The 27108-nt window shown below is 46.0% G+C and overlaps 1 protein-coding gene across 5 annotated transcripts in view; it reads right to left on the bottom strand.

Annotated features, from left to right (window-relative positions):
* The window catches only part of STX1A (syntaxin 1A), a 313683-nt gene that overhangs the window by 27160 nt on the left and 259415 nt on the right, over positions 1-27108 (bottom strand). For all 5 annotated transcript variants that reach the window (XR_003095558.1, XM_006029900.3, XM_025211368.1 and 2 more), the window contains exon 6: positions 12386-12494. Coding sequence is in view for 4 of the 5 variants with exons in the window: in XM_006029900.3 (XP_006029962.1) it covers positions 12386-12494 (109 nt within the window). In the remaining variant the exon portion in view is untranslated. The remainder of the gene's footprint in view (positions 1-12385; positions 12495-27108) is intronic.

Here is a 27108-nt window from a genome sequence, read left to right as displayed (position 1 = left end):
TTCCTGCTCTCATCTATGCCTAGAGTCCTCTGCATACAATACAAAAACCAAGGCAGCAGAACCTTGTTTAGAGACTGCCAAAATTAAAATCTTCCTGTGGGGATTTGCTAGGTAAATTAGAAAACTCAGTAATTAAAAGGAGATGACTGTCAGAAGATGAAAAGCAGGCAGAAAGAAGGGCTCAGCTCTGGAGCCATTACTTGCAGTGTTCCAGCTGAGGTTCAAAACCACAGGTACAGAAGAGGGTTGGTAGGACAGAGGCAGGAGAAAACCCCAGAACAGGGAGTGTGCCAACTTGCTACGTGATCAGAGTCAGCAGGGTGGGAGTGGGGAAAAGGAAATCCTTCAGGCCAGAATTTAAGCAAAGGTGATTATAGCCTTCTGTGGGGTTTGGGCACCAAACTCCTATTACAATGAATTCCTCTGATTTAGCCCTACCATATGTAACCCTGTCAATGTACCTGTGTTCCCCATGACAACCTATCTGTGATGGTAATCTGCATCTCCCCATTGGTATGCACTATAGGATAGTTGGGAACTAAGTCCCTTTTCCGCATAACCATATTGGTACACGTGGTTGTCACAGTGGGAACTCTTTGTGCTTATTTTACCTGCAGTAACATGTTTTAACTGCATTTTAACTGGTTGAATATAAGGGGCTGGGTGAGTCAGGCGTGTGCACACTGACCTCTTTTCTAAAATTGTAAAATTTATAAAATGGTAAGAGATGCTGTAAGAGAAAGATGGACAAAGGTTGCTGAGGGGTCAGCACTCATCATGGCTTGTGTGGAGGTCTAAGCTGGAGTGAAGGAGACGGCTCAGGGGAACGGAGCTATCTCAAGGTGATGGTTTGCACTTTGCCATCCAGCCTTGCAAGGAAGAAGAGTACTTGTGATGTACAAATCTGGTTGGGACCTGTTACCCACTTTTTTCTAAAAAAGCTGAAGTCCTTGGAGTACCCGTGGGTACGGTTGCTAGTGGGTCAGATTCAAGCTTAATCATTGAATTTGCTTAAGGTCTTAGAGCTCAGTTGTGCAGCAAGGGAAGTGGATGGTGGTGAGGAACCAGAGCAGAGCAGTGCCCCCACTGGTTGTGTGCAACAATGGTGCACCGAGGAGCGGCAACAGCTGGCACTCCTCAGTGAGGAGTGGCAATAGCAAGAGCAGAATAGCTCCCCCCCAGCAGTTGTGAGGCAAGGGGAAAGCCTGGGCTAGCAGCTACACAAGCTCTGCTACCTACCAAGTTCATCTCGTGTGGGACTAAAAGAACTCTGAACATACTGACTGTGATAAACTGTTAACAGTTGGTTGCGGTGGGTTCCAGATTACTAAGGGTTTCCCCAAGACTGTTTGCTGTCACATTTTTCTTCTTCCATCAACAAACCCTGTTATAGTTTAACACTGCTTGTGAGTGGGGAAGTTTGTTCTCACTGGAACACCCAGGCAGTGCTTATTTTCCTAGATTTTTGGGTGGGGGTTTGAGCCAACATAGCAAATTGAAAAAAGAAGAAGCTATTCTTGATTTCTGACTACTGAAAGAATTTGTCTGTTTATATGAGTCCTGCTTCGGAAAATAACTGTAGATGCTTCCTGGATCTATCAAGCAGGGGAGCAGCAGTATATAAACTTGTCTGGAAATCGTTTCATGCCACACTCTCTAGAAACATAAATAAAAAATGCCTTGATTATACTGGTAAGAAATTACTACAGATCTCGCTTTACCTATTCAGTCTGGAGCCAATCACTCTCTCTATCTATCCTTGCATACCCCCTATGTCACAATCAGGATTTCAGTGAACCATAAAATCCAGGTATTATGAAATAGAGACACCGGGAGATCAGAAAATGAGAGATTACCATATGCACTCCGAGACACTTTGCCTAGAGAATCTCAGATGCACCAAGATTGAAATCCACATTCTCTAGATATTAGGGCTCCAGTGTCTTGAATAGGGGATTTTCAGCTATTATTAGGAAGGAAACTTCTCGTGCTTTTGCATGTGTATACAATTCCCATCTCACTGTGTGGCAACAGGGAACAAGTTGCTGTGAGAGTAGAGAACTATAAAACTTGTTATTTTTAGACTAACAAGATGCAAGACCCAGAAAAGGATTCAGGATGCAGGTAATCATATTTCCTCATGCCTCAAGAATTCCAGCCCAACTACTATATTTTCCAGTATAAAAGATACACCCAAACGGGTTAAAATAGCGTGTTGAAATCGTCAACTTTTATTACAAACAATTTAAATTATTTTTCCTTATGTAGCACTGGTGTATAAGACGCACCTTGATTTTAGACCATTTTTATGGAAAAGTACATCTAAATACAATAAACACTAAGTTTAATCCTTGATTCTGCTTTTTGAATCAAAGATGCTGTCTCTACCTATGTAGATTTCTTGCTCCTTCAAAATAATGTCACTTGCTCTACTGTAAGCCTTGAAGGACAGGAAGTTAAAGACATTATATTCAATCAAAGAATGCATGGACCTTGAATACTGAATTATAGCACTGTGGAGATTTTATTTTCCTTCAAAGTGACATTCCACTCAGCCAATGACATGAATGGTTTGGCATGAGGAGTAAAAGGCATAATGACAACCAAAAGCACCTACCCAGAACTTTGAAACATTAAAGAAAGAGATTGCTTTATAAAAGAAGAAATCAATGAAGTGGTATGGCTTAGTAGGAATGTAGCAGTGGCTCAGGCACAGCACACCTACCAGGTGACACAGCATCCAGAAAAGCTCCTCCTGACCTGTTTACCCAGGCTGCAAACCAGGAAGACAGCCAGACCAGGGAAGTAATGAGGAACAACTGGGGAACGTGGCACGCAACAGCCACGGGACAGTCATTGGGGGAGGAGGAAGTGGGGCCACATGTATCACATTTGAAGCTGCAGAAGGTGGAATGAAGGGGGCAAGCACTGGGGATGCTCCAGAGGAGTGGAGTCACGTGGAAACCCCCTCCCTCACAAGACACAAGATGTGGCAGGCAGCAAGAGGCAAGCAGCTTGGCTTGAGGGCCATGGGTAGCTGGGCTGGCCCTAGCTGGGCAGCACCCAGGGAACTGGGAAGGGAGTAGCCAAAACCAAAGAACAAGGCTGGAGAAGAAGCAGGAGGAGGGGAAGGCCTGTAGCAGCAAGACCCCTCAGGCTTCCAGAAGGGCTACTACACTGGTTGGACTGACTCACCCAATGGGCAAGGCATGCCCAAGTTTTGTTTATTTATTTGGACTGGTGATGCTTAAAGGGTGAACGCCTTGGAATGGAGCCTGGTGTTCCAACTTCAAGGGGCAACACTGGAGGTAAAGGAAGTCAGAGAGACTACGGTACAAGGCTTGAAAGAAAAGCTGGTAACATCTGTTATGGAACATCTCATCTGGAGGGGTGTGGGCAGGGTATAGGGGAGGAGGAGCCCTGTAAACCATCCAACAGGACTCTCCTTAACCCACATGATGGACTACATGGAAAACCAGGTACACTCCCATTCACCATATCACTTAAGACCAAGGATGACAGGTGAACCCAAGGGTGATGGGAACGGAGAGTGGGGCCATCAGTGAATACTTCTGGCACTGGAGGGCCCTAGCCCTTGCCCCAGCTACAAGGGAAATACTGTCTATGATGTGAAGAAATTATACAACTTTCTTTTAAGAAAAGGATAAAAGAAATAAGTTATATGCCAGTGCCATTTGCTGGATAACCATGTTAAAGAGAAAAATGCCAAAAGACTATCAAGGCGACTGTGCCACTGAAAGAAGACTACTGCTCTCTTCTAGCAATCTCCTAAACAAAACCAAAGTCACCCTGGGAGACCTCAGAATTCTGATGAATCTACAGAAGCTGTATGAACTGAGAAATGCTAAGAGACACATTCACAGCTACGTTGGCAGACTTTCCCCTCTCACAGTTAGCGGGAGGGAGCAGTGGTGAGACCACATTTTAGAGATTCTCTTGTTTTTTCAGTTCATTCACATTAAAGAGAACTTTCGTGTTTTTATCCTCTTTCTAGTAAGACCACAAGGAAATATGTTTTGAATTTTAACTAAATAATCCTACATGCAAGTTCTTACCTTTATTAGGCTAAATAAAGTGACCCAAGAGAACTTCAAATAGCAGCTAAACATTTGTTTTTCATGTGTTAAAAACTAGTCTTTTCTGATATCACACTTTCAAACAGCAGGGACCATATTCCAAAAATGTCTTAAGATAAGGTCATGCTCACTCCTTGGGGAAAAGAAAAATTATCAATGGCTGTTTCCAACGGTATATTAAAGAACTGATAACTGAGGAGTATATCCGTGAAACAAGAAAGCTTGGTGGTTTGCACTGCGCCATGGTATAGCTGCTGCATCTCTAACACTTAAAAGACTGAACGTATGTTGCATGGGCAGCACAGGCCTAGTCCATTTGCTTTATCTAAACGTGATCTGGGAAGAAAAAACTGTTTTATTAGTTCACTAGGATCCACATGGATCAATTGTTCGTAGGCAAATAGCCTGGTCTGAGATTTATTGTCCAAGACAAAAATGCACTGACAACTAACCCAGCATTATAATTAGGGAGTCTGAAGGATTCAAACAAGAGTTAGCCTGAGTCTAGGGCCAGATTAACGCATAGGTAAACTAGGCACATGGCTAGGGCCCTGAGCTGCAGGGGGGTCCTGGTCCTTCTCTCTGTGGCAGTGGTGCAAATGGCCCTGTCTGCCTCCCTTCCCTTCACCTCCCCTCCACTGGCCTTGCCACCATGGCAGCTGTTTCCTAGCAGGAGCTCCAAGCCCTGCTCCCTGTGGGCAGCAGCGCTGGGGTGGGGAGGGGGGTCTTGACCAGCCTGGGGTCCATGAGTTTGTTTGCCTAGGGCCCACTAAAGTGTTAATCTGGCCCTGCCTGAGTCAAATCATTTCCAGAATTTGCCAAATCAAATTGGTTCATTTCAGCTTTCAGACCTCACTTGGCATCTCAGCAAATTCATAAAATATCCCCTCCTTCTTGTTTTTACCTCCTCCTATAGAAAGCAACCTTTTGGAGCAGATAAAGAAGTGCATGTGAATTTGACTTGTCAATTGTGCTTACCACAGCAATGAGCTTCTCTCAGAATGAGAAATTATTAACCCTTCTTCTTTCTGCTTCTAAATCACCTGATCTGTTGTAAAAATTTCAAGCAAGTTTGTTCCAGGAGCCAGGTTGTATGTCTGCATCTTAAATAACAGGCTAGCCTGACAGATCTGCAACCTGCTCACTTCCTTTGTTGACACTTTGTTGGAGCAGGAAAAGCTACTGTATTTGGATCCTCAATCCAACAACAAAATATACTGTTAAAACATATGTGTATATGAGTGTGCATACACACACTTGCTCATTTACACTCACTATGCCAGAAGATGAAGAAAAGCCCTGGTCCAAGTTATTGTGAAAGCACTGGTGAACCCTTTATGCCAGAGCAGAGATTGGCAACCTATAGCCCATAGAGTGATTGGATCCAACTGGCAGGACTGGGGCTTCAGAGGTGGGGGCTTTGCCTTTGCTATGTTATAGCCCCCCAGTATATCACAGTTGGGTGGGAAGGAGCTTTCCCTATGGTGTACCACAGCTGGGTACTGCAGCAGACAGGTGTGTTCTGGACCCAAGCTGGGCCATTCCAGCTTGCTGCTTGAAAACATTACCAACTGCTGCTTTATGTATCAAGGCTAAATGACCCTTGCAGAGACCTTTATGCAGCTTCACCAACATAACTGGGAATGTGGGGGGATGCAAAAACAGTCACCTCTGCAGCTGGCAGTGGGCTGCAGCTTCACTGCTGGCAACACTGCTCCATGTGGGGCCACTGCCCAGAGCATGGAGCTGCCCTGTTACCTCTGCCCATCTTTCAGAGTAGAAACCAAATTAGATTTAAAATGTAATTTCTTGAAACAGACAAAATGGGAGAGAGAAATACAAAAATGTCAACTCCCATCACAAGTAGGGCATGCTGTTCTGACTTCAGAAAGCGTTAGTTTGAGGATGGTTCCTAACTGAAGATGAGTCAGATTGTCCTGATGCAGTCTAAAAAGAGCCCAGCCCAAGCAAGAGACTGGATGAGGAGGAATTTGTCTTGTTGTCATGAATTCTAGGACACGTGTTACCACGTCTCCGTGACATCTGGTGCCTTGGCGATTTTTGTAGCAGTGCGAGAGCGCGGGTGGATTGGCATGTGGATGAAGAGCAGGTGAAGCTGTATGAATCTATCTAATAAAGAATACAAAAAGCTGCTCTGGAGTGATTAGAGAGCAGGCATGGGATCAGTTTCAATACAAGGACTGGATTGAGAGCTGGAGCACTAGACAAGAGGGCCACAAGAAAAAAAAGATAGCTTCTAAAAAAGCATCAGTAATCCAGTGTTTGTGGGACATAAAACAAGAAGGACAAACTAGAAAGGAAGGGGGCCAAGACCACAGAGGTCCACTTCTGGAGAAGCATCCTTGAGTCATATTGAAAAACCCCTCCTGCTGATAACAGTACGCTACATATCCTACGATAGGAATGCTGCAGGCTTGGAGCAGACACTCTACAGCAGCTTTCCTTTAATAAGGGCTGTCTGTACTTCTTAGGTGCATGCCATGACTCCCTCAGCTGGTGACTTGAGCATGAGAGCCCTGCCCTGAGGTGCTCACCATTCACCATGACAGCTTGCTCTCACCAGTTGTGGTAGAAGGAAAAATCGGACCATGGGACTAAGCTCTGGAAGACACTTGGCAGCCAGCCTCCCTCTAGCAGAAAGATATTTCTGTATCTGTCCACCAACTATCTTTCCTCTGAAAAGTGAGAGGAGGTGTGAGGAACAGGCTGGCACTGAGAGAACCAAGCATGTGTCTCAGAGCTCAAATGCAAGGAGGCAACGCTTTCACTGACTGCCCCAGTTTTCAGAGCAGAAGGAAACTGCAGGCAGGAACTCACCGGCTCTGCTGGTTAAAAGGAAACCTAAGCCGTGTTTCTGATGAAGCTGAAGAAATCACTTCCCTTGTATATTTTACAGCATGGGCTATTGGGTAGCCTTGCATGTAGAACCACTGGCGCTTGTTATATCCTGGGTGTGTTGGCTGAAAAGAAAGTTCAGGGATGTACCCAGCTCTCTACTAGCTCCATGTCCTGGCCAGGAGTCTGCTTGAAAAGAGCATTTTGAAGAAATTCCTGAGCTGTAAATGCTCACAGGAAACTGTCAATCGTATGTTCAACTCCGCTGCTCCAGGCAGTGCTTCTGACCGTGAGGCTGACTGGGGCTGTTGCTTTGTTAACTTTTTATTCACAGAGGGGGTTTTTGCAGCTATGGAAACAAGCTTTCCGTGAACAGTGAGAAATGTTCCATCAAAGCTTCCCCAGCTAGATTCACTCCTGGACACTGCTGCTATACATACATTTGTTCCAAATCACTGTCCCAAGCAGGGAAAATTAGCTCCTGCCTTTTCTGCTAATTAATGCACCACAATGCCAGTCAAGATGCATACATTTCTTTTGAACTGGAGCATGTTTGCCACAATTTGCTTAGGGATGTATGTGTTGCTGCAGCTCTTGGGTTAATCTTGACTGCTCACATGGCTGATGAGTCAGTGAGGACCGAGTGTCACTGCCCTAGAGCTTGTCTGCATTACAAAATCTTCTTAAGCTACAACACATACAATTCATACTATTACTACACGAAACATAGAAAAGTCCTAAAGGGGAAGAAGTGTTCCTGCAGGATCTGCTTTCCATTGACCAGGGTAGCAGACTTCGACCATAGGACCTTCCTGAGGAAGGGGCATGTGCTTTGCGTTATTCTAGAGGCACTTCTATGTCTAAACCACCTGGCAGACTTCTTTAAGAATTACAGCCTGATGCTCTGAAGAATTCCCCTCATCCACACTGGCTGCAGGTGAGGAGCCAGGCTTCCTGGAGGAGGATGACACTCTGGTTTACCTGTGGAAATGAAGCCTTGGACTGTGCTTCACCTATGTTTCTAACTGCTGAGGTCTAGATCACAAAGTACCTGTGATGCTTCCCTGTCTGGGAGATTGCTCTTGAAAACCCTCTTACCATCTGATTGCTATGAGATAGCACTGCTTCCCCACAGCAGTCAATTGTGGCAGGGCTTTGTGCATTAGGGCCTTTGAGGTACCTTCCTCTGTTAGGATCCTGCTGCTTCAATTGAACACACTTTTAGATAGTGTGGGGGCTACCATATGTCATGGGGAACAACAGCAGGCCCAGTGAGGGAGCAAGGGAAGGCAGAAAGGCTGCTGAGAAGAGAAGAGAGACTGTTGCTTCAAACAAGATTTCAGCAGCAGCTGGACGAGCTGGCAGGGAGAAGCCCAAGGTGACCCCCACAAGATGCTTATTTACTTCTGTGTGAGCTTCCTGGGCCTACTGCTCACTAAAAGGTCTGAGCCTCTCAAGTCCCTCACTCCTCTCCTGCTCCAAGGCTGCATCTCCATGGGGAGTGCTCTATTGATCCAGAGCACCAGTACAATACTTGGCAAAGTGCTGGTAGTGCAGATGTAGTTCACGCTAGCAAAGTGCTGCTTTGTGCTGGAAGACTAAAACCATGCCTGTACCCGAGTGAACTGAGCTCTGGCAGTAACCGTGTGACTTTGCTTCTCCTGGCACAGCCATGCTTTGCGCTCCAACTAATATCATTACAGCAGAAATCTGTTCTGTGAACAAAGGCAGAGGGGTTTGGGAGTCTCCCTAGAATCAGCTTGTTGCTCCGGCTGGAGAGGATGGTACTAATTGCCAATAAGCACAGTGACTACAAGATTTTATACCTGAAAACCATATTACCACATTTACTTTAATCCAAGATGAGGTATTATTTCCCCATTCAACACTGAGTAGATGAACCATCCAGGCACCTGACAGCCTTTGCCTCCGACCTGTGGGCAAGTAGTGCTGGGTATGAATGAGGCTGGCCTACAGACAAGGTGTTCTCAGGCATCAAGACTGCAGACAATGACATTTTTACTGCAGGAGAAGATGATGCCGAAGAAGAGGTCACCCCAGACCACATCCCTAAGCAGAGTATTAACCAGGTGCAGGGATGGAGTATTAGTCTGAATGCTGATGAGCTGAAGCTCAGAACTGCTGAGGTCTCCTACACTGAGGAGCCGTGAACTTCTGAAGGACTCTGGCTGGACCTTGAAAAACAGACCCATTAAGGAAATACTGAAGAAAAAGGAGAAGGAGGTTCAGCAATTCATTGGAAGGGCCAGCTATCCTTCCAGTTTAGATCTACCCATACCCAAACAAGCTGAAAATGATGCAGCAAGGGAATTCCTACAGCAAGCATTTGAAAGAGTAAAGAAACTCCTAAGCAAGTAACCAGTCCTAAAGCACTCCAACCATGCAGGACAGCTGGAGCTGCAGCACGATGCCTCACAAAAAGACCTAGGAGCAGCACTGATGCAAAGCTAAAAGCTCACATCATTTGCAAGCAGAGGCCTGACAGGCCCAGGAGGGGATACGCTCAGATAGAGAAAGCTGCCCCTGTCTGTGCCTTCTGAAACGGAACAATTTTGTCACTTTATCTTTGGACGCTGTAGGTGAACATGCAGTCTGATCACAAGCCATCATGAGTGTATCCAAGCAACTACAATGCACATCACTACTGAGATTGTAACATTCTGCGGTGAGGATAAGGCAATGCCCAGGAAGATCACTGCTAAGCAAAGTGCCCTTCCAGAGTACTGTAACAGGACAGTGAGTTTATAAACATGCTGTAATTATTTGGAGTTTCTGATGGGAGCCTCCAGGCAATTCAATAAAGTAGTAACCACAATGGGGTGCTACAAGCACCAAGACAATTCACAGGTATTGGCTGGCCAAGATCTAAAAAAGCAGGTACCACTAAAGGCCCTCCCCCCACAGCTCCCCAACTACCATGCAAGTGAGGAGTTGTGTGTGCAAGGCAGAATTTTGTTTAAAGGGCCTGGGCACTAATCCTAACAGATTTGAGAGCCCATGTCAGGAGACAGATACATACTTCACAAAGGCGATAGTGGCTGCCCAAGACAAAAGACAAGCCAGGGAGTGCTTATGCTGTCCAGGGATGCACACCTAATTAAGACTGCACATACAGCAGTGTGAAGTTTGCCAAGAGTAGAGTGATGGACAAAAGCACCATGAAATAGCAGATATCTAGGATGAAATCATGGTTCTCTCATAAGGGAATATATGTTGGCTGCAAAAAAGGCAGCACAGACTATGACTAGGGTTGCTGCCATCACAAAATGTAAACACCTGGTTTGCAACAAAGGGCTGTTTGCTTGAGTTTTGTACCACCATAAAAATTGTAATGGTGGCACAAAGGTGACGTCTGCTTGCAGCCTGAAGTGCATCAGCATGAGCAGGTGGGAAGTCAGCATTGCCACTGACTGTGCAGGGAGCAGAAGGACTATAAGGCTCTCACCAGCCCTGTAGTCCAGACCTTTTTAGACTTGAGGCACCCTCAAAAAATGCCAGCTCTTATTTTTTATTCATTTTTTGACTAAGTAAAAATAGAGCAATTCTGCTGCAAAGCACTCAGAAAGGCCACAACAGGTCACTCTGCTTTTGACAGTATAGACTCCTATTTGAAATATTGGGGTTTATCTTATAAATCATGCCTTCACACTTAATAGTGCTAACTTGCTTGACACCCCAATGCATCCCTGAGAGGATCTCAAGGTTCCCAAGGATGCCACAACACCCTGGTTGAGAATCGCTGCTCTACTCGCATGCAAATACCAAACAAGCTTCTAATGAGAGTGACTGAAGGTCTAGATTAGAAGAGAACTCAAAATCTTCTACCTGCTTAAAACTGAGTATAAGGTTCATGTTTCTCCCACAACAGTTTAGGGGTACTGGGAGCAGTAAGTGTCCTGGGATCTTATATCTCATTTTGTTTTTTACATTTATGTTGAAAATACTTTTTGGTTCACCTTAAATGGAAGTTGGCATGGAATAAATGTCAGATTTTGCTCCTACCTCTGAATCTGCCAGCTTCATATAAATGTAGAAAAATGTAGACGTTCAGTAATCAACAATGGCACGATCTGTCTGGATTCAAAATTAGATGCCGAAGAGGAAAGATCTTTTCTGTTCTCCCCGCTTATGGCTTTTAAAATAAAATACAAAAGCTGGGCTGCTCACTAGCAAGAGGACTACTTCTACTTCTGCTGATGCCCGAGTCACAGCGCATGGTCACTGCTTCCAGAGCTGCATTGGCCATGGCCTCAAAAAGGACCTGAAACCCCTTCTTCAATGCCTGGGATGATAGAGTCCTCTGCCTTGAAAGCAACCATGTCCTTTCACTGCTACTTTGATACCAGAAGAAATGCGGAGATGAGCAAAAGCAGTTTTGGAGGGGATGCCAGCTTCACACAGACATTGGCTAGACACCTCAGCAAGACCCAACAACTCATCTTTCTTAAACGGGGCAGCTAATTAAGCAATAAATTTATCACTGAACCCAATCCACACACTGGAAGTGATTCTCTTCTTGCTAATTTAGCAGGGATTAATTGAAGCCTATGCATGCCTCTCTCAAGCGCTCTGACAGCCTGCTGCCAACATGGAAGCAATTACAGCGTGTGCCAGGCCTCACACGCCCACACTTGCAAAAGAGGGTAGCACTGGTGCAGCCTCTCCTGTTAGCATCACAAAATAAAGGGCCTCCCAGCACGCTCGGAGAAGATGGCAGCCTGTGAGCAGGAAAAATGCTGCCAAATGTGGGGAAGAGTCTAGGGCCTGAGCCAGGAAACAGCTTTATTTTCCCCTTCCACATGCTTGCTATTACCTTGTAGGGTACTGAAGTCACACTTCACTGTCTCCCCTAATTTCAACTGCTAGGGCCAGCAGCTATGGAGCTGCCATGTCATTTGGACTCCGACTGGCTGACTGATCTCAGTCTGGGGATAAAGTAGGAACTATGCATGTGAATGCAAGGCACAATGTTCTCCCGGGTCAGATGTCCAAGTTTAAAAGGTTACTTCATCCCTCAGCAATGGGTGGAATCATATTTGTTGGAGGAGGTGCCTAATGCACTGGAGTCTATTCCACCTGAGAGCGAGTGCCAGCTCTTCAATTTTCTATGTTGGCAAATCGCAGAATCAGTACGTTTTCTCCATGAGTAACCTAGGGGGACAGAGCATGTGTTCTGACACACTATGACTTGGGGTTGGTAAATGAGCCCAGAGACCCTCTCCTGTCACTTGCCAGATGAAATCCAATGCAAGTCAACAACAAATACATTTTGAAAACATGAATGTTATCACATGAAACACTGAAATCCAGCAGCATTTTAATTAACAGACAATCAGTACCAGAACCTGACTGCTGACTCTGGGCACAGGAGCTCAAGCTGCCTTGTTCTGCTAGTAAGTGATTTTACTCACTGATTTCCAGTTGCCTTTGAATCCTCCCTTTGCAGCGCTCTCTATAGTCAGACTGCGTGGCATTGTACTCCGACATCACCTCCACGAACTTGCGTGATAATGTGGAATGCTGGAGAAGGAAGAACACAAAAAGTTGCTTTTTACTTAGTGCTGCATGGAGAAGGGCAGTTCTTCACCAGGGCTTTTGTTAAGGTGAGACCTTCACAGATCTGAGCTGAAGTAACTAAAAATACCTCCACCGCAACCATATTTAGCCTCTTCAGTGACATATCTATCCTGACACCGTGACAGATGAATGCTATCCAAAAGAATTCCTCGGTTTAATATGCAAAAAAGTACAAGCAGATAACATCAGACAGCCTGCCACAAATACAAATCAGCCAAAGTGCAAATCTGAAGGTATTCCACTTGCCTACCCAAAGAAACATAGCATTTGTCCTAGGAGACTAGCATTTAGCTAGGCTGACAAAAATAAAACATCATGGATCTGCTTTAGAGGTGAGGATCACATAAGGGTAAACACAGAACCAAGCCAAATATCATTCAGAGTTTACTTCTGACTTTTTCAAATTCCCCCTAATCCACTGAGATTTGCTTGAGTAGAAAGCTTAGCAAGACCCTTGGGGACTGAGCCAGAATGGGTCTAGAACTATAAATTAAAGATGCATTTTGGAGCATTTACCAATAACTGGCATTGTTAGAACTAAACATAGAGTAGATTAATACTGAACTATCAAAAGGAAGATTGCTGACCCTCTTGGGCAGCTGTGGTGAAGAAAATATTCGTATTTGAACAGCAACTGAAATGCATCTCCTGAGCTATTTTTAAATGGAGCATAAACTCAATGGTATTTTACTTGCATGTCAAAAGCAATCTATTATTTGTTCAGCGAGAATAGAGCTTGGCAACATTGACATAAAGACAGACCATCACTGAGCTGACTTGAAACTGAGGACACAAATGCATGCTTTTGAATTTCACCATCACGAGGCCAGGAGGTAGGGACACTGTCTCTTGGAGCTGACAAGTTAAATGTTTGAGCCCCAGATTACTACTTCACTTCCAGCTGCAAACCAGGACACTGTGAGCATAAAGAACCAGGGCATTTTTCTTGCCTTCTCTCCCTTAGCCTAAGGTGCTTATGATAGAGTCAGTTCCTCACAGGAAGACAGATATGTGAAGGTAGATGCAAAAAACTTTGGCAAGGGGGAGACAGGTTTGAGAACACGTGAGACCTGTAGCTACTTCATCAGGGATACCAGCCGAATAAGTAAAAGCCAACAAGGAAAATAAGACCTAGTTTCTTAAGCAGCTGCTTAGTCACTATAGTGGCAGTGCCCCCCGGGACCACCTGGGCGGGTGACTAGTGGATGAGTGCTGCGCCAGCTTGGAAGCAACACCCAGCCCGATCCAACAACAGTTGCCTGAACTGAGGCAGCACCCACCTGCTAGCAGCCCACCAAAGCGGCCCTGGGTGACAGCACCACTGCAGCGGGAAGGACTGGGACCCCCCATAGTTCAGGGGCCGCTCAGCCTGCTGGTGGCTTGCGGGGTGTGGGCAGACTCCACAGAACAAAAAAAAGATAGGGCCCCTTGCTACTTCTGCGCGTGGGAGTGGCGAGCTTTCAAAAGGCTGCAGTGTTACAGATAGCTATGTTGCAAACTAAACTACATGCAGATATGGTTTAGTTTGCAACATAAACTCATTTAAAACATAACCCCCCCCCGCCCCGCACATGTACATTGTGACGCAATTAAACCAAACACGCCCAATTTTCATCATGTGTACAAGCGCCCATAGACCCTGTTTGTAGTTCTCCGGTGTTGGCACATTTCAGCGATTTAAAACCGTTTTGAGTTGCTGCAAAGCTCTGCCGGGTCCCTTTTAAACACCAAATATGTTTTACACCAGACCAAATGGATGCTTCTTTCTAAAAAGACGCCTAACTCTGCCTGACCATTAAGCACTGGGTGTGTGGGAGCATAGCATGATGATAACTGCATCTCCAAGCATGCTATTTGCTCTCTGTCTGACAGACAAATTGGGATTGTTCTTCTGAAATCAGCCACCTTTCAGACTAACTACAGATGCAGCAGAACAGAACCAATATGCTCTTAGTGAGATTTTTTTCCATTTTACAGGGAACTGTTCCAAAACAACTGAATAAAAATTAACCAGAGCTTAACTACAATATAGATACTGACCACATCTGTACCACCCCAGTACTGCAGAGCTGTGACCTGCTGTTCATACAAAGGACAAAACTTGGCTGTGCAAAAATGCTGATTCTCTGGTTCCAACTGAAATTTTCAGAGTCCTATCTGCAACCATGCATGCTAACAAATTTTCCTTGCATCTGTGCTGTGCAGGAAGTACTTGCATGATTCTTCAATAAGTTAAGTTATATGGTATTATTTCTCGAACCTGCCAGTCACAACTGACACAACTTGAGCAGTGACTGCTCACAGAGGTTTAAGCCAGTAGTAAACAAATTAGAGAAAATTATGACTGGCTAATGGACATGCCTCAAGCAGAGAGAGAGTTTTCATTGACTCTTACAATACCTGTGAAATGAGTCACAGATAGGGAGAGAAAAGGGCCAGGAAGCAACTGGAGACTGAGAGAAAGGGAAAACAGGCAAATGACTGGAGAACAGACCACTGATAAAATGGGAAAAAGAGAAAGACATGCAGAGGGGTGGAAAAGAGAAAAGGGGAGAGATGGACTCAACAGTACAGGTAGAGAGAGACATGGTTCTTGCTGTAGGATCAGATGTGCCTGGATGCATGCCATTACAGCCGATCCAATTAATCAGATGTCACTGGGGCTGTTGTCTTGCAGGATTGGACCCTGCTGCTCCCACGGCTTCAGGGGCCCAATCCTGTGGGATAATGGCCCCAGGTACTATACCCTGACCTGGGGCACACTTCTGTCATGCCCCAGCCCACATGTGGAATCCCCTGCAGGAGACTTCCTGTGGTGCAGGATAAGCCAACAGACATCCCCCCCTTAAAGGCATCATACACTGTGACTACGTTTGGTTGCACAGATGTTTTTGGGCACTTGGGGTGTGACATGGGGTAGGGATATCTGTTTGCACCTGACTGACTAACAACATAAAGGACAAACTTGAATCTCCCGCAGAGTGTTTCCACTTTAATTTTCTGGGAGCCACTGAAATTACTGGAACTGGCATTTCCGTGAGTCAGAACTAAACACTCCTAGTGCCACAGGAGGGTTTTCCAAAGATGGGTTTGAAGAAGCACCAAAGAAAATGATAATAATAGTTACTGTTCCCCAGTACTGGATTCCAGGTAGCAATGAGATAGTCGGTTTCATGACAAGATAATGCTAGGTCAGCTGTGCTACAGGACACGTAAAGACCTGGTTGCAGGCAATCCAGCCTAGTGAATAGACCACTAAGTGAGGGCTAGAGACAAAAGCTGGGGGACCCACAGCCACACAGATGAGGATAGGTGTTAGAGTCTAAGTTAGCAAATCTGCGGGGCAATTCCAGAGGCAGAGACCAAGTCACAGGCTGACTCAGGGCTCTGGAGTCAGGGACCAAGTTCACACATCCAAGGGAGGAGTCCAGAGGCAAAGTCCAACCCACAGGCTGAGTCAGGGACCAAAGCTGAGCCAAGTTCCTGAAAGCCAGACTCCAGAAGCACAGCCAAGCAGGCTCAGAAGCCAAAACACCAAGAGCACAAGATCCAGAGAGGCTTTCAAAAAATAAAACTACCAAAGTATCACATTCTTCAAAATGTAACAAGTAACACCCCTGTAAACAACTGTATCTGTATTATATTGCCACAACGCAAACAGACATTACCCATCCCTTCTGTACCCACCCGTCCTATCCCGCCCCCACCAAAACACTGACGTCTAGCACATTCTCCTTTCTACAGTTAGGCTGACTAATAATTACAATAACTATAACATAACATAACCTAATCATCATATTTGTAGGCCTCAGCTGACCTCAACAATTTTCCACACCACGTAACATGCTCCTTGTAGCTACCTCTCTTTAAGCTACTCCATTCCCACCACCTCCCACACCAGGACACAAAAGCAATTGTTAATAAACAAAAAGAAAACGTGTCCATTTTTCTCATCCTTGTCCATCCGACACGGCTCCCAGCTGCCACTTCTGCACAAAATAAAGTGCTCTGTCAGGCCTCGCCTGCCTTCTCTTTCCCATAGAGAGCACATTATACTTATTTCGTTTTCTCATGCCTGCCTTAAACAGCCTTGCGGCATAAAAGTCTAGATTTTAAATACCAACAAGTTCCACATCATCCATAAACTTGTTATGTTTTTGCAAATGGGTGCATGTTTTGTCATCCGTAAAGTTTTTAAGTAAGACGCCATACAGCATCACTTCTTTGGTCAGCCACTGTCCCCTGGCCACACACTAGATTTGTTGGCCAGTTATGTCCTGTGCCTCTTTACCAAAAGATGCAGCATTAAAACAGGTGCACTCTTCCTGTTCATACAGCTCCTTTGGATACTGCAGGATCCTCCCAAGGTGCCACATGTACCACATCACCCATGTTGGTAGAATCTGTAATGCTGTGAGACCATTCAGGTTGATGTGATCCACTACCATCATCTTCTCAATGTTGGTCTATACTTGCTTAGAGAGCTCATATGATGTATTTTGTGCTGGTGCCAACACACCCCTCACCCTAATGTTTTCAATCATCTTTTTTGGGCCCATCAAGACCCCCAGCTCCACTTTTGCCAGCCTATATTTTGCCAAGAAGGCAGTGTGCTATGCACACAGGCACAGAATTGATCCCCTATATACCTTCAGTTTCCACATCATAGTTCTGGTAAATACTATGCAAAAAGTGCAGCCTTCACCTCCTCTACTACCGTTGCCTGGGAGGATGCACTCACCGGCTTTACATAAACAAGTATATATCCTTGGAGCTCCCATCTTAGATGGTTCAGCCCAAGCTAACCTTTCCCTTTTGGACTTTCAAAAAAAAGGTGCGCTACCCTCTGTAATCAACACGCTTGCTATCATGAAGGCAGAAAAAACAGTCTTGTGGACAGTATTATAGGAGACAGAATTACTTTCATGGTTCTCATCTGTCCCCCACGCATGTCCATGAGTCCAGAATCACCTGCACTTCAGCAGTGGTCTTTTCCCATGCCTCCTCTCCTGTAAATCCCATGTCAAAGGGTATTCCCAGTACCTTCACCTCCATGCTGGTGACTGCCACCCTTAACCCTTCCATCTTTCCCATATTTACTACCACCATGCATGCACTTTTCTTTTTGTTCAAGCGTGTGCCTGTAGCTTCCCCATATTCCCCTGGATGCTTCAACACTCTTTGCAGTGAGAGCTGCTGTAGTATTAAAACCAAGTGTCACTGATGCACAAAGAAGTTCAAACGTGTCCTGAGTGCTGGTATGGATAATGTGGTTTCTTTCAGTGGAGCCACAGTTAATTTGCTTAATAAGGCATTAGAGACCAGTTTAAAGAAATGTTCAATTTGCTGTACCAGAGTAAAGCACTTCATTTTCAAACATAAATCCAATTTTTCTCCTGCACCACTCACAAACCCCATAATAAGAGTCCTTTCAGATAGCTTCAGGTCTGACACACTTGCCCCGTGCTTAAGAAACTAATTGCCCTACTTGCAATTAGGAAGACCAGAAACATATGGAGAGTCTTTTTTTATTTGAGCCAGATTTAAAAATCAGTAACCAGGAAACCTTGATTGAAATGAGTAATTTTAATCTTGTTTTACATTTTTTTCTTGTTTTCCAAGACGATTTATTGTCAAGTGGCTGATAACCATTCAAACATGGTTATTTCCAGTCCACTGGAGCTGTTTAGCAAATAGACGTACCAAATTTAGCACTTCAGGAAGACACACTGTACTTATACACTTAATTCAAGTAATTAAATAAGTTGACATATTTTTTCTTGTTCTTAAATAGAAATAGCTAGAAAATGGAGAATACATTTATTTGCAAGATAATTTTTTACTCAGGGTTTGTGGCAAGCTGTATTTGAATGAAAGCTAAAACTTAGTTAAAAATTACAAATAATCCAAGATTCAAAAGTTGTTAAAAATAAATATGTCTAAATTGTAAATAACCACAATTTTTACCCATCCTGCAGGACCTGATATCTTTATAAGCTAGATAGGTCATTGACTGAATTTCTCATGAATAATTCAACACCCACAGTATAATCCACAGGAACACTGCTTGCTTCTTGCACTCCTCTAAAGTGGAATGTAAAGTTACTTCTGTTTACAACCAGAATTGAACACATTGCTTTTCTCCCTATTGCCTCTAATTTATGGCTTGCTCACAGTAAAAGCTTGCACGGATTTTAATTAAATCAGTGCCAACCTCTGTGTGGACACAGTTAGATCTTGGATGAAGTTTCTCATGCAGACAATTAAAAAACTTGACGTGAATTTAAACCACAGTCAGTTAAATCAGTCAAGTTCCTGCATAGATATACGCTTTTCAGTTTAAGCCAAGAACAGTTTTAATGAGACCCAAATTAAAAGTGTCCCCCTTGGGGTTTGTACTATTTGAGCTACACTGGTTTTAAAACCCATATTAAATATTAAAAATGTTTACATACATTTTAGAGAGTGTCCACACACTTACTATCGCAAGAGCTTAACTAAAAAGGCGAATTTCTGTGCATAGCCAAAGGTGAAGGCAGATATAGCTGACCAGTTACATCAGTAGCATAATGATGGTGGGCAAGTTGGGTATGAGCCCCATATGCTACCTAAGCAGGGAGGAAGGGGTACCAGAATGGAGCTAGAAGGGCATCTCATGCTCCTGTTCGTCCTGTCCCATCTCCTCCCCCCTCCCTGCCCCCAGCCAACAGCTTGTGCCTTCCTTGAAGCAGCTTGGGTTCTAGCAGCAAGGACAGCAGAATGGCAGTGGCAGTGTATGGTGGAGGAGCAGTGGCTGGAGGTGACATCTTCTCTTGCAGCAGTGAACCTCCAGTTGCTACCCCTGCACTGTGCGCTCCCATGACCCAGGGAGCAGAACTGGCCAGTTACACCCCTGAGTTACACTGGGCAGAGTGGGTAGGTCCTGCAAGAGCTGATGCCGTGCTTTCCTGACTCCGGGTGGCTAAGCACAAAATGAGCCTTCAGCATCAAAACAGAAATGGCATACTTTATGGCATGTGTAGCTCACATTTCAGCATTTCTTCTGTAGCAATCCAGGAATATAAGGCTGCCTTCAGATGTAACTTATCTTCAAAACCTTCCCATTATAAGAATTTGATCAGGAAAAGCTCTTTCTTCTGCCCATCTCCATTGCCTCTCTCCACCCCCCTTGTTTCCATCTGCCTCACCTGCCAGTGGGGTTGCTCTACAAAGCTAAGACTTTATATTGCTCAGTGTTGCAGAACCACAAGAAAAGGGAACCTAAAATAATGGACAAATGCTATTCCTAGCATTATGCTGAGGTCACTGACTGGGCTGTTCACTGACAAGGAAGTATACGTTGGGGCAGATACTCAGCTGATGCAAATGAAACAAAAAAAGTGTACACCATACGAGGCTCTGTCCCACCATGTCGGTATTAAACTAAGAGAGAATAGTACTGTGTGGGAGGGGAGCATTTTGCCATGTGGTATGGCACCAGAATGACTGAGGATCTCTTTGTCACTAACGGTATATTACAACTGCAGAGTTAAATATAAAAATAAAGTTTTGAAGAGATACTAGGGTTGTCCCTTCAGGAGAAGGCCCAAGTAGAATTGGCGGCACCTCATGCTCAGATACTGCAGCCTCTTAAAAGCCTATGAATCTTCTCAGTGCAAAGCCACCATGCTCTTCCCCAAGTTACAGCCTCAGCAGTCACATCGGTGCAGATCATGAAGAGCTTGCAGCACACTAGAGTTCAGCTCACCAAGAAATGTCAGATTGGTTTACTAGCAACGTACAGTGACAAAGCAGGGTATATGCAGCCTTGGGACTTCACCATTTCTACGCAGCTTTGCTTCCCAGACTCCCCTCCTGACCAACCCACAAGAGTAGAGCACTACATCCACTTCCTTCAAGAAGGTGCTGCTAGGATTGGCATGAGAGCACTATCCTGCTGTGTAAAGTGCGTGTGCTGGACCTGGCAGCACTGGCTGCTCTCCTCCAAGCAAAAGGAAAATGTTGGTATTCCCTTAGCCTAGAAATAGGTTTAAGAGAGGTTCACTGTCAGGAACAGAATAAGCAGAATCCCTGCAGTGCCAGCTAAGCCCACTCCTGGCTAGGAAAAGCAGCCCCAGGAATTCATTGTTACCTTGCTCTAGATTTGCCATGTGCAGTGTCTTGGGCCTTGCTCACATTAGAAAGTTGACCTGATTCAACTAAGCTACTTTAAAAACTCTTCATATGGACATACAGAAGGTAGAGAAAGTAGGGCTTTGCCACACAGCAGCTGTTCTGCAATTACTGCTCACGTGCACGGTCCTACCTCATAGATTTAAACCTGGTGAAAAAAGGGTAAGCTACTATGAACGATCATTCATGGACTGCAGGTTCATCTTGCACACAGGCACTTACCATCAAGCGGCAGGCAAGCTTGTAAAACACCGTCCTCCTTTACCTCACACTAACGACTAGAGTATTCATGAAGCCCTGTACAGGTCTCAGAGGGTGCATCTAGACAAGCACGGACGTGCAGTATGTGGCGCCACAGACCCATCTATGGTGCCACACACTGCACATGCAGGTGCTCCCCATGTTGCTACTTTGCAGCATGGGCTGTTTTTTTTTGACCCCGAGAGATCTCAAGGTAAAAAAAAAACCCATACCAAAAAAAAGCAGGGCGGCACACATGGCAGCAGTGCGCACTGCCCAAAACCGGAGCCTGGCTGGCCGGAGCCATGCTCCAGCTGCTGGCCAGGCTCCCAGCTGCAGGAGTGCTGTGGCTGCAGCTCTCGGAGGCCCCCAGGACTCCAGGTAAGGCTGTTGGGGCTAGCAGAGCTGCTGGCCCCAGCTTCCCCTCCCGCACCTGGGGTAACTTGCTGCGTGCCAGAGCATGCGTGGAGCAGACGGGACAAGTGGCAGCAGCACAAGATGTGCCATGGCTACTTGCCCCAGGGGAAACGCATGTTCCCGCTTGTCTGGACGCACCCAGAGTGATTGAGCCAAATCGATTCCTATCAATCTAAGCAAAAAAATCAACAGAAGCTGGCTTAAGGGCCTGTATACATTGTTCCACCACAATGTACTGCTTTTGCTAAATTGCTCTAGAAATCAATTTTTTTCACTCAGGCCAAGCCTACTTCCCCAGAGCAGGAAATCAGCAGCATTACCACACCGGTTTGTGAACCACTGACTTTCCCACACTACATGTATCAACATTACCTTACTCATGGTCCCATAGTATCCAAGCACCACACAGCCCGGCCCCCACCTCTACAAGAGGGCAATGTTATTGTTCCAGTTGTATATATTGGGAATTGGGACCCAGAGAAGACAAGGTCACACGAAGTATCATGAACCAGGGAACTGAACCAATGGCTCCCAAGAAACAGTGTAGTGCTCTAAAGCATGTTTTTCCAGACCAGTCTGTTGAGGGGTGCAGCCAACTACTCAAAGTTTGGAATGAATCTTTTGAAAAAGTTAGTGAACTCCAGGAATTGTTGCATTTCCGGGACCGAACATGGGGATGCCCAATCGCACTGACTTCATTTTCTTGGGGTCCATCTTGATGCCATCTGGGGAATAACATGAATCCCAGAAATTTGATGCTTGTTTGATTGAAGGCACGCATTTTCCCAGTTTGGCATGTAATCTACATTGTCATAATCTTTCTAGGACAGTGTGGATATAGATTCATAGATAGATTCATCGATTGTTAGGGGCTGGAAGGAGCCTCAAGATCACTGGGTCCAGCCCCCCTGCACTAGACAAACCTAAAGGAAGGCTTCTTATTGTTCTTGATTTTTGTTGCTAGTTTACATTAGCCTTTCTAATCTGCTCCCTAAAAGTGCAGGCTGTTGTCGTATAGTCCTCCTTGGGGGCTGTCCCAAGCTTCCATTGTTTGTATGCCTCTTCCTTCTTTTTACAAGAGGACCATGATATCCCTGTTAAAACAAGAGGACTTACTAGCCCTTCTGTTAATTTTCCTCCACATGGGATTGGACTTCTTGTGCTTCGAGGATCATGTCCTTGAGGAATGACCACTCTTCCTGCACTCCTTTCACCTTTGGTCCCTGGTCCCATAGCACTTCCCCTACTATTGCCCTGAGTCTACTGAAATCCACTTTTTTGAAGTCTTAAACTTCAACCCTGCTAGCTGATTTGCGTGCCTTGCAACAGACAGTGAACATGATGGTTTCATGGTTGCCGTCACCCAGGCTAACCTCTTTATTCAAGTTGCTCACCAGGTTGTCTCCTTTCGCCAAGACCAAGTCTAGGAGAGTATTATCTTTGGTGACCCAGTGCACTTTCTGAGTCATATAGAGTTCTTCAATACAGGTCAGGAAGTGACATGACCGATCCGACTTAACCAAGTGTTCCTCCCAAGAGATGTTTGGGTAATTGAAGTCACCCATGACGACCATGTCCCATGCACATGTGGCCTCTGCCAGTTCTCAAGAGAACTCCAGACCAAGCTCCTCCTCCTGGTTTGGTGGTCTGTATTATACACTGACAGTTAGGTCTCTCTCTCCACACCCTCCACCCCAGAGGGTAATTTGACCCAGAGGGTTTTTGAGCTGCTCTTCTTTGGAGACGGGGTCAGCCTCCAAGGAGGTGTACTGCTCCTTCACATAAAGAGCTACACCTCTACCTTTGTTCCCTACTTGGTCCCTTCTGTGCAGGGTGTAGCCCTCTATGGCTATGCTCCAGTCATGTAAAGAGTCCCATCAGGTCTCCATAATCCCTACTAAATCATAATGCCCACTGGAAAGTAGGAGGGCTAGCTCCTCCTGTTTGTTCCCCATGCTCCTGGCATTAGTGTACAGGCACCTGAGTCCTCCAATTGAGACTCTCAATTTCCTGTCACACTGCGGGAGAACCATTCCCTCAGCTCTTGCAAGAGTGTCTCTTCTAGTGTCCTCAGCTTCGGAGCTTTCTTGTGTGCCGGTCCCCAGGCATGCTCCAGTCAGTGTTTCCCCATCCCCAGAGATCTTAGTTAAAAGCTCTATCTAGAAGATTGGCCATTCTGGTTGAGAAAAGGGACTGAGTGAGGCGGCATAGAGGGAGCCATGAGTGGCAGGGGCAAGTCACTGGCCCCAATTAGAGAACACGTGGGCTGTGTTATCCACTGAAGTAGAGTTAGGCCAGTGTTTGGCTAATTGCCTAGCCACAGGGTAGATGAGGGTTGCAGGAGATGCCCAAAAGGCTGTGCCAGGGCTGGCCAAGGAGTACAGAGACAAGCCTAATGGCCTACATGTTCACTCAACAGAGCAGGGCAGGGTGAGTGTGGCTTGGTAAAGGGCATGAATGCAAGAGACTTGGTGAGAGTGGGTGGAGTGGTAGCAGCCCCAGTAGGAGGAGGATGGTATGTGTGAGGACTCGAACAGGGCAGCATGAAAGAGGCCTAACAATGTGCTGAATTGGGCCTGGCCTCAAGTTGAAGCATAATACAACTCATGGAGGTCATCTGCAAGGCATGGGACACGATAAGGGAAGATTGGAGTCATGTGTGTACCACCCTTTGACATCAGGGTGCACAAAGGGCAGCCTCCCACCTAATAATCATCTTAATTATTTAACAACAAGTTGTGGCAAGAGAGTAAGGCAGGTGGCGTGCCCAAAGACAGGTGGGTGGGCTGGCACTATGATTGGGCCTGGAAGATTGCCCCCTGTCACAGACGGTATCAAAAGCCTTACTAAAATCAAGGTATACTGCATCCACTGGTCCCCTGCATCCACAGAGCCAGTCATCTCATCATAGAAGGTAATCAGGTTGGTCAGGCATGACTTGCCCTTGGTGAATCCATGCTGACTGTTCCTAATCACCTTCTCCTCCAAGTGCTTAGAAATGGATTCCTTGAGGATCTGCTCCATGATTTTTCCATGGACTGAGGTGAGGCTGACTGGTCTGTAGTTCCCTGGATCCTCCTTTTTCCCTTTCTTAAATATGGGCACTATGTTTGCCCTTTTCCAATCATCCAGGACCTCTCCTGATCACCATGAGTTTTCAAAGATGATGGCCAGCAGCTCTGCAATCACATCAGCCAACTCCCTCAGCACCTTTGGCTGCATCCCATCTGGCCCCATGAACTTATAGGTGCCCAGCTTTTCTAAATACTCCCATACCTATTCTTTCACCATTGGCTGCTCACCTTCTCCCCAAATTGTGCTGCCAGGTGCAGTAGTCTGGGAGCTGACCTTGCCTATGAAGACTGAGGTGAAAAAGACATTTTTCCTTTCCTCAGGATCTTGAAATCAATCATGTCATGGTCACTGCTGTACAAGTTGCCATCCACTACTACATTCCCCACCAATTCCTTCCTGTTTGTGAGTAGCAGTTCAAGAAGAGCATGGCCTCTAGTTGGCCGCTCCAGCAATGCACCAGGAAGTTGTCCCCAGCACTCTCCAAAAACTTCCTGGATTGCCTGCATAGTGCTGTATTGGCTTCCCAGCAGATGTCAGGGGGATTGAAGTCCCCCATGAGAACCAGGGCCTGTGATCAGGAACTTCCGCTAATTGTCTCAAGAGAGCCTCATCTACTTCATCCTCCTGGTCTGGTGGTCTATAGCAGACCCCCACCATGACATCAACCTTGTTGCTCTCCCCTCTGACCTTAACCCAAAGACTTTCAACAGGCCTATCTCCAGTTTCATACTGGAGCTCTGAGCAGTCATATATATGGCATAGATATATGCATAAAGTACAACTCCTCCTCTTCTTCTCCCCTGCCTGTCCTTCCTGAACAGTTTGTACCCACCCATGACACTGCTCCAGTCATGCAAGATCCCACCAAGTCTGTTATTCTGATCACATCACAGTGCCATGACTGTGCAACAACTTCCAGTTCTTCCTGCTTGTTTCCCAGGCTCTGAGGTAACTAGTTGATTGCCCTCATTTCTCAGGAAGTATGAGAGCACCTCCTGTTACCCCTTCCTGCTTGCTCTTCCTCCAGGTCCCTCATTTTCCCACTTACCTCAGGGCTCTGGTCTCCATCCCCCGGTGAACCTAGTTTAAAGCCCTCCTCACTAGGTTAGCGAGCCTGTCTACAAAGATGCTCTTTCCTCTCTTCATCAGGTGGATCCCATCTCTTCCTAGCAATCCTTCTTGGAACAACATCCTGTAGTCAAAGAAGGCAAAGCCCTGCTGGTGACAACACTTGCGCAGCCAGGCACTGATCTGCAGGATGCACCTGCTCTTGCCCAGGGCCTTTCCCTTAACCAGAAGTATTGAAGAGAACACCACCTGAGCCCCTGTCCCTTCACCCTTGCACCCAGAGCCCTGTAGTCACTTTTGATCTGCTCTGGCAGTATCATTGGTGCCCACATGGCTGAGCAGCATGGGGTAGTAGTCAAAGAGCCGGATGAGTCTCAGTAATGCCTCCATGACATCTTTGATCTGGCTCTGGGCAAACAGCAGACTTCCCGAGAAAAACAGGTCAGGTCAGCAGATAGATCACTCTGTCGCCTGCAGAATGGAGTCTCCAACCACCACCACCACCTGTCATGGCTTCTTGGTGGCAGTCTTCTCAATCCTTAGCACCTTACGGAGGCCTGGCCTGTCCTCCTCCACCGTGCTCCTTGCCTTCTGTTGTTAGGGCTCCAAATCTATTCTCCAGCCTAACTGCTGCAGGTAGAGATGAAGATTTCTGCTTGCTGCCAGAGATCACAAGATACCAGCTTCCATCTTCCTGGGAGTCCATGCCCCCTCCCTTCTCTAGTGCTGCCTCTGGCAGTCCTTCCTCCACAGTCTTGGAGGTCTCCTCCAGCAGCGAACTGATAAACTCTTCATTGTAGAGGATGTTTCAAAGCCTCACCACCTCTTCCTGTAGTTCTATTGCCAGTTCCTTGATAGATGCCACCAGGAGGCACCGCTCACACCTCAGGCACTCCTCCACCTGGCTGTCACTGGAAGGAAGCTACAAGCCGCAGTCCTCACAGCGCCAAACCTGGACCTGGGTGGAAGCCTCGATGGTGAGCAGTTCCACCTGGGCTGAAACCTCACAGGTGCAAGTAGAGGCAGTGGCTCTGGCATTGCAACATCCTCCGGCCATTTCCCTGGGTCTCTTAATCTGTCTCTTCTGTCTTACTGCCCTTCTTCCAAGCAGACCTTCCCTAGTGAACTCACCTGGAAGCTGGCCTGTTTATTCTTCCTTTTCCCCTGCTTCCTCACACCAATCTGAAAGGCTCTCCCCTCAAGGAGGGTAAACTGACCAGTGAACTGCCTGCAAACTGCTTGCCCTGTTTGCTGCCCCTGTTCACTGACTCATCACCAGACCAAATGCTTATTAGGTTATAAGCCCCATGGAGATCCTGTTTGGTGAAGACATGAGCTGTACCCAGTCCGTCTAATAGTTCTGAGATCAGGGGCAGGGGATACTGATTCCTGATGATAAATTTGTTTTCCTTTTTCTTCACAAACAGAACCAATGCCCTGGCAGGTGTAATGGATTTTTTAGTAGACCCTTTACCTAGGTTCTCTTCGAGATATTCACATAAGGCAGCTAGCTCGGGATCAGACATGGCATATATGTGCCCTCCGGGTATCTTTGCATCAGGTTGAATGTCCATAGGACAATCAT

Source organism: Alligator sinensis, unplaced genomic scaffold (assembly GCF_000455745.1).
Source record: "Alligator sinensis unplaced genomic scaffold, ASM45574v1 scaffold773_1, whole genome shotgun sequence".
Classification (NCBI taxonomy): Eukaryota; Metazoa; Chordata; order Crocodylia; family Alligatoridae; genus Alligator; species Alligator sinensis.
This window is presented reverse-complemented; position numbering and strand designations above follow the sequence as displayed.